The sequence below is a fragment of the Argentina silus genome (genome assembly GCF_951799395.1).
Source record: "Argentina silus genome assembly, chromosome: 10".
NCBI lineage: Eukaryota > Metazoa > Chordata > Actinopteri > Argentiniformes > Argentinidae > Argentina > Argentina silus.
This window is the reverse complement of record NC_139664.1, coordinates 3,557,533-3,565,807: the sequence shown is the minus strand read 5'-3', so window position 1 is coordinate 3,565,807 and position 8,275 is coordinate 3,557,533. Positions and strand designations below refer to the sequence as shown.

Genomic DNA, 8,275 nt, shown 5'->3' with positions numbered 1-8,275 from the left:
AGGTAATTGTGTAATTATGTGTCTCACTCAGGCCTACTAATTGTCCAGGACGAAAGGCGGCAAAGGTCAACCACACTGATTGATCACAACACGCGTAATGTCAGGATCACGGAATGCAATCAAACGACTATACAATCAAAGCTGTAAAAATACATCACCGTCCGGATGTGAATGGCTCTGACACGCAGTTGAACTCATATTTCCCCAAGTAATTGGATTTGTATTTGCCGAGTGAAACAGAGAGGAAGACTGTGTGGATTCTACAGTGTATTCCACGATGGCAGTCTTCCAGCCGTGTGGAATCTCAGCCCTCTGGACAGATCCTATCAGAGGAGAGAGTTCAAGACCAGGACACTGGGAGAGGTGGAGGAGAGCAATGGGAGATGATTAATTATTAACGTTCGTCTGTGTCCTCCAGACGTCATTTTTACTCTCTCTTGACACACCCAGGAGGAGTAAAAGCGTTTTAGCCCTGATAAGCGCATTTTTTGCGAGGGTCGATCTGGAAGGCGCTCTCTCACACACACACACACACACGCACACACACACACACACACACACACACACACACACACACACACACACACACACACACACACACACACACACACACACTCAGACATCTCACTGGTACTACTGTACACTCTTCACTTTATGGTCGGATGCTGCTCCTGCCTCAAAGTCAGGCTGACCAGACAGCAGTCTAGTAACCGTACATAATGGTTGTGACCTGATAGCCTTTCAGTGTTAAGTGAGTGAGAGAGTTGCTCTGCCCTTTACTGAACACTACCTCACCAGCTTCCACCGTGACCTGCTGGAGGAGATCATTCTCAGACATACTGTACGTAGGCCCAAATCATTGGAGGCTGGTGGAGGTAGAAATCGGAGGACGGGCTCATTGTAATGTATGGTTTTATACTGTCCATACTGTATATTTTTTAGTACTTCTATTTTTATTTTATTGTATTTTAAAACTTATTGTATTGTTGCACTACTCTGTGGCACTGTCACTTTTGCATTTCACTGTATACTTGTATGCACGTGACAAATAAAGAATCTTGAATCTTGAATCTTGATGGAATCGAATGAGGAATGGTATACCATCCCATGCATTACAATGAGCCCGTCCTCCGATTTCTACCTCCACCAGCCTCCCCTGGCCGAAGTCAATTGCAGATAATGAGTTTCTGGGGGTAACTCAAAATCACAATACCTCTTGTGCTGCAGTAGTGAATGCATGGGATTCATGTTCTCATCAAAACAACGCTTACTGTTTCAAAGTAAAACAATGTTCAACGCTGCCTTTCAACGCCGCCACACGAGCAACCATGTTTTGAGTTATTGTGGAGACATCAGCATTTGATTTAAGCGAGGCCTTAGTCTTTAACCGACTACTGGAGGCCAGATGGAGGTGAAAGGCTAGCCTTATGAGGCAATGTTACCCACAGGAATGTGTCCTTGTGTTTGGACATGTTGAAGGGATCGCTGTTGTTGTATTATCTTTCACGACTGACAGAGAAAGTGTCAAATAATTTTCGAGGTGAGATGAGGTGAGGTCAGGAGTCTTGTCCCCGGTACGCCATCCTTAAAGTCGGACTGTGTGAATTTAGTTACTCAAAAAGTCTGACCTGTGATTGTTTTGAGATACAGTGTAGTGTCTACTGTGGGACAGGGGAGTCATGCACCCGATATTTTAGAGGGGGCACCAAGTGCATGAAGAAGTAGAGGGGGGGGGGGCCGGGGTGGAAGCTGGAGCAATTTGAATTAGTCGCAAGCAGGAGTCAGGTTTTAGGGTGCAGCGATAGTGAGACAGGGTAGGAAAGTAGGCTACCATCCAGGACAGGAGAAGATCATTTTCCTTCCCAGAGAAACAGAGACAGGTAAGCCTAATGCATTGTGCATAGGCCTATAAAATGTATGACGAGCTTAGATTTACAATGGCAGCATCAAAGAGGCACAAGTTATTTTATAGGGTATAGGCCTCAGGGTATTCCCTGTATCTTGGGAGGCAATCTTTTAAGGTGAGCTGTGCACATAAAACATATTTAGAATTTGTATTATTAAAAAACGAAATAACGTAAAAATGTTTGAAAATAATATAATATTTACGCCAGCGATATGATTGAGCACTGACTGAAACAACTCAATAAAGCAAAAATAAATAAATAAATAAATGTCCTTTTGCTTTTTTAATAAATGGCACTTTACTTTTGATACATAAGTACATTTTAAACCGGATTCTTTTGGACGTTTACTCAAGTAGCATTTGGATGGATGACTTTAACTTTTACTTCAGCAAGGTATCTATACTTTTGAGTTATATATGTTAAGTATGACCTTCGGGTATTTTTTCCACCACAGATTATAACCCAATAAAAGCTATTTTAGTCAACTCTATATGACCAGTCCAGTGTTCCCCATCCTCGAAATAATTCCAAAAACACTGATATTCCTTCCATTTTGTCATGGGCTAAATTCACATTTCGAAAAACAACCCAGATGGGCCTCCATTCACTCATGACACTCACCCCACCATATTTTACTGTAATGTGGTGTTGGGTTGTTTGAACAGTCTGTTTTAACAGCACGTTACACCGCTGGACCGCGATCTGGCTTGTCCAACGCACGAGACGTGTTTGGGGGATGACGTCAGGGCAACATGTCAAGAGATCCTGTAGAGGATGATGTCTGCAGAAGGACATGCATTGTTAGAGGGGAACTGGGACGTGTCGCCACATGAGAGCCGGCATGCGTTTTTTTCCAACAGATGGCAGCGCACCGGCGAGTGGAGGGGAAAGAAAGAAAAAGAAAGACTGTGGCTTTTTCTTTTTCTTCCTTTCTTCCTTTCTTTCTTTTTTTCATTCTTTCTCTCTTTATGGGTTGTTTCTGTTTCTCTTTATGCACCCCAACCCAACCAATGGCCTCGAGACCCGATTGTGGCAAACCTTGTTTTTATTTGCCTCAAACCGGAGTTTCGCTATGGTATCTGCTGCTTTTAGAGTCATGCTGGGCCCGGCGTTGTTTCTCTGTTGTTAAATGTGTGGCGGTAAAAGCCATCCCTCTGGTTCTAATTACTGCTTGCGCCTGGTTTCTTTAATTCCTGATGTTTTGGAAGGCTGGGGTCCTTGTCTCTGCTTTTCTGATCCCCGGTGTTGAAATAAAGCTCTGCTGCTTTTAATTCATTGCTTATAAAGCCCTTGTCTGGCATCTCACACTCAGATGACAATAAAAGTGAAGTATTTACTCTTGTTTTTCCAAGGAGGTTGCAGTCGTCTCTTGGTATTGAATCAGCTGTATAGACAAAATTTCATCTGGTGCAATCATTTCACAACGGTAATTGAGAGGATGGTTTAACCATGAGAGCCATTCGCTCTTAAACAATGCTTGTGAGAGAGGAACAATGATTTAAGGAGCGAGTCTAATTGATTTGTGTGACATGGCATTCAACGGACCGAATGAACTTTGAACTGTGTTTGTTTATGCTGCATCTTCATCTCGTTTAGACTCCACCCACAACGGGCCTTGTTCTCATGACAAGGGAGGAGCCCGGGCTATCATTCAGGGAGACCACAAATGGGGTCTCTGGCCAATATATTGCAAGGGAAGCCAATACTGGATGCCTGTCCAATAAAATCTGATCACACTTGGGCTTTGGGACCTTTTACAGTGCTTTATGCTGATGACATCATACATACTTCTGTAAAACTGAGTGCTAAGAACACCCAGTGCTAAGAACACCCAGTCTAACCTTCTTCTCCTTCTTCCCCTCACCACAGGTAACGCATGTCAAAATGGCCTCCTGCCTACACTGCTGCGTCCTGCTCTGCCCACATTCCATCACTCTCTGGGCTTGAAGCAGCTCCTGCCGTTTCCCCTGGATACGGCCTCGGCCATCAGCCTCTTCCCCAGCTTCGGCGCGGTGAGTCCCTGGTCATGTGATGGGGGTCAGTTAATTGGGTATTATGATTGGTCGGCCCTGGCTGAGGTCATATTGGGTCTGGTATCTGGTATAGCTTTTCTGTGGTGGTTTAGATTTAGGGTGATGAAACTTAGGTCAGAGGCCGTGTGGTTTGTCTCATTCTGACCATTCGACCGTACTTTTCCAATACTGTCAACTCCAACTGATGTAAACAATGATTTGTGACTGTCATGAATGTGTTCACAAAATCAGCCATGCAGTCATCCGCGGTAGGTTAAGAGAATGTAATGGATTTGGGACTGGCGGATTGGTGGACTGGTGGTTTGCACTTACCTGATGTGCACAGGAGATGACATTCAGGTATTGATTTGTTAGGGAGTGTAATAGTAATTATGAGAAAATACCCCACGTACCTTCACCAGGTTCGAATCAGCGAAGTCATCAAAAAATGACTCGTGGAAGAAATGTGACAGATAAAAGTCTGAAAGCTTTTTGCGTTTGAATTACGGGGATAGCTCAATTCAAAGTCTTCTGGGAACAGAACCAGCAATATGGAGCACAGCTGGAGACAGAAGAGAAAAAACACACTCGGGGAGACAAGTGGGGACATCAGGGAACATGGCTGAAATGGTCCAATAGGCCAGGAGTTTCAGCAACAGATTTCATGAGAAAGTTCAAGCTTGCCCCATCCTTCTCCATGCCCTCTAATCTGCATTTAACAGACTTTTCTGCAGAAAATGAGTAATGTACTGGGAAGCCTCCCAATTGCAGAAAGCTGATACTGGATTAACATGGAATAATCGCCCCCCTCTCTTGCTCTCTCTCTCTCTCTCTCTCTCTGTTGCTCCATCCTTCCATGTTACTCTCTAATGTAAATCCCCATCCCCCCGTCTCTGTCACACACACTTTCTCTATCCTTCCCTCCTTTCTCTCTCTCCCTCTCTCCCCCCCTCTCTCTCCCCCCCCCTCTCTCCCACGTTATCTTACCCCCTGTCTCTGAGCTCTTGACGTTTAATCACTGGCAGAACGCAGGGTGATTGTAAAAGCCGGGGGTTGGCACCAGCAGTGCCATAAAAGTGTTTATGCACAAGTTATTGTTCCACATTTTGTTATGCTCCCTACACTTGTGCTCTTTGTGTCGGTTTGGGGGTTTCGGGGCATAACAAAGGGGCAAAGCCTGGGTCCTTGCATGTGGGTTTCTGGTGGTTTCTTTCAATGTGTGGCTCATGCTGAAGCCATCCATGCAGGGTGGGTGGTTTGGTGTGAGGAGGTTTTTTCAGCACTAGTGTGAGTAGGATCGGCTTGTCATAATAATAATTAGGAATAATTGCGTGGATTTAAATAGCACCTTTACATTCTGTGCAGGTGCTCGAAGCGCCTCACATTGCTAAATCGAAACATTTCGTTGACAGATTATATTGTGGTAATCACTGGTAATGGAAAATAGGAGATGTTATTAGATGTACTACATGTTCCGACGTTCGCCAAAGCTAGTTTCCATCTGCACTCCCCGAGAAGGATAGAGTTCTATCAGATATCATGAGGTCAGGCTTGCTTATGTGCCTCCTGGGCACAATAAACATTTACGCACTCCCTATTCACAAAATACAAAAGAATCATATAGACTATGATGACTACAACTTTCCATTAATCTGCTGCGGTAATAGCGTGTCACAGTTCTGGCGTGATATATACACTGGATCCATTTTCCATCCTCTTTCCTGGACCTGGACCTGTTCGCCTACACGGCCACACCTGCATGTGATGCGAAGGACGCCAAGACTCCTATCAAGACTCCTTTCAAGCCTCCTATGAAGCCTCCTATCAAGCCTCCTATCAAGACTCCTATCAAGCCTCCTATGAAGCCTCCTATCAAGCCTCCTATCAAGACTCCTATCAAGCGTCCTATCAAGACTCCTATCAAGACTCCTATCAAGCCTCCTATCAAGACTCCTATCAAGACTCCTATCAAGCCTCCTGCCAAGTCTCCATCAAGCCTCCTATCAAGACTCCTATCAAGCCTCCTATCAAGACTCCTATCAAGACTCCTATCAAGCCTCCTATCAAGCCTCCTATCAAGACTCCTATCAAGACTCCTATCAAGCCTCCTATCAAGACTCCTATCAAGACTCCTATCAAGTCTCCTGACAAGTCTCCTATCAAGCCTCCTATCAAGTCTCCTGACAAGTCTCCTGTCAAGTCTCCCGTCAAGTCTCCCGTCAAGTCTCCTGTCAAATCTCCCGTCAAGTCTCCTGTCAAGTCTCATACAATCTTGTTTGGTATGTGTGACTGACATAATCAGGATGCAGTTAGCCAGAGGGGATGATTTGAATCTCTTCTCAGTGTTTTATTATCTCAGCTCAAGGTTTGTTTTGGGGGTATTAAAATTCACAAAACATGACCATCAATCTAGATAACACCGTGATGCAATGTAATAATGCATGTTATAAACATGGGATTATACGATTATGACAATATGAGAGAAATTACATGTTTTAATCCCAAGTAATTCGCTGTCACACCCTCGGCATTGTGTCACAGTGGTAGAATACCGTCATGTTAGAAGGAGTTGGTTGGTTCACTCTTGCTGCATGATGGTAAGTCCCCTCTGGGCTTGTTTCTGTGGAAGACGTTGGTTTACCACAGGCCACTGTCAGGCTGAGAGAGACAGTGGTGGGAGACACGGAAATAACAGTTAAAAAAGCCCACAGTGAATGTTGAAGCCAACTGACAAAATAGACGGAGAAAATAAACTTTAGATTAAAACAACTGTGGTGGAGGTATTGAGATGGTGGGCGTGAAAGAAAGGGTGTGTGTGTGTGTGTGTGTGGGGGGGGGGGGGTTGGGGGTGTGGGGGAGGGGTAGGGGGGTTGGGAGGGGTGGGAGAGGGGTGCGGGGATGGGGGGGTGGGGTGGGGTTTGTGAGGGCTCACGATGGGCAGGTGTTTGGGGGGTGGGGGGGGGGGGGGTGGGGGGGGGGGGGGTGGAATGGAAGAGAAAAGCAAATGGGAAAAGAAGTTTTTAGTTGGAAGGTGCCGGTTTCTGAAAATACCATTTATCTTGCCTGGAGCCTACATTTGTCTTGGAGAAACAATACAAACTCCATTTCCCCCTGTGGAGTAATCAGGAATGTGAGTTATTGATTCCTCACGCCGATCTGCACGCTGGAAAATTGCTTTGTAGTCCGGGACTCAGAATGACACATGAGCTTCAGTCTGGAGTCCCTCAAGCATCACAACCCATTTCAATCCTCCCCCCCTAAAGTCAATGCTTGTATCAATACTCGTAATGGAAATGTAGTTCCCAGAATGCATAGAGAGCAAAATGACTTTATCTGTTTTGCTTTCGATAATAAATGGTACCGTATGAGCCCTGCGTCTTTTGAGAAAAGAACAAAGGGCCTTGTCGGGACCATTTGCAGATTTTCATTTGATTTAAACAGGTCCTATAAACATCTAATGGACTCTGTAAATTGTATTCCCAGAAGTATTAAAGCAATCTCTACCAGAGCAGTGAAAGATAAAAGCAGTGGAGGAAGAGGAGGTAGACCACCCTTGTGGAAGAGAGGCACACCCGCCCCCTAAGGAGCTCACACCTGGTGTACTGTAGCACCAGCAATAGCACCACACTACAGCCTAATGCCCTGGTCCTCATCAGTTAGCACTCGGTGCTTTCTTAACCTCAGAACTTAACAGAAGCTTTCATTTGGCAAAGTCCCCTCCTGATGGGTTCTCCCACGATAATATTTCAGTCCCCTGGGGATCAGCCAACAGAGCTCTCTCCACTGGAATGCATAGATAATACTGGGGAGCTCAGTCTGATTCTTCGTGGGGAGGCTTTGTGCCAGCCCTTTCTGGCAGAGGCATATTGATACCCCAAGCCTACTTGGTTGCGTACATTTTTTCTCTTCTCAAGAGTTGAATTAAGCACTGAACAAACTGGATAATTCATGAAGTGATTATGATCATTATGTGCACAAGAGTGCTATAAATGCATGAGATATATCCTCTATGCGAGGTAGCTGTTCATTCATCTATGCAACATGAGGTAGTAACAGTATATGCAGTGAGCAGGGCAAATGATCTGCATTATTTGCATTATTCGATGCTCTCAAGAGTGTTGCCAAGAGATTCAACAGAGACAGGTGACTGTGAATGGACCATAACTATTCATATGGCCTGTTACAGCTGTAGTGTGTTGTGTGTGTGTGTGTGTGTGTGTGTGTGTGTGTGTGTGTGTGTGTGTGTGAGTGAGAGTGTTACAGCTGTAGTGTGTGTGTGTGTGTGTGTGTGTGTTTTTGTTGTACCCTGTGCCTCTTCCCAGGTTACCGCCCTTTCCCTTCCTGTTGCCGTGGTGA

At 45.1% G+C, this 8,275-nt stretch overlaps 1 protein-coding gene across 1 annotated transcript in view; it reads left to right on the top strand.

Annotated features, from left to right (window-relative positions):
• Positions 1 to 8,275, top strand: part of znf385d (zinc finger protein 385D) — a 36,384-nt gene that overhangs the window by 2,329 nt on the left and 25,780 nt on the right. Inside the window, exon 2 of the mRNA XM_083678380.1 lies at positions 3,777 to 3,919. Within this exon, the coding sequence (XP_083534506.1) occupies positions 3,777 to 3,919 (143 nt within the window). The remainder of the gene's footprint in view (positions 1 to 3,776; positions 3,920 to 8,275) is intronic.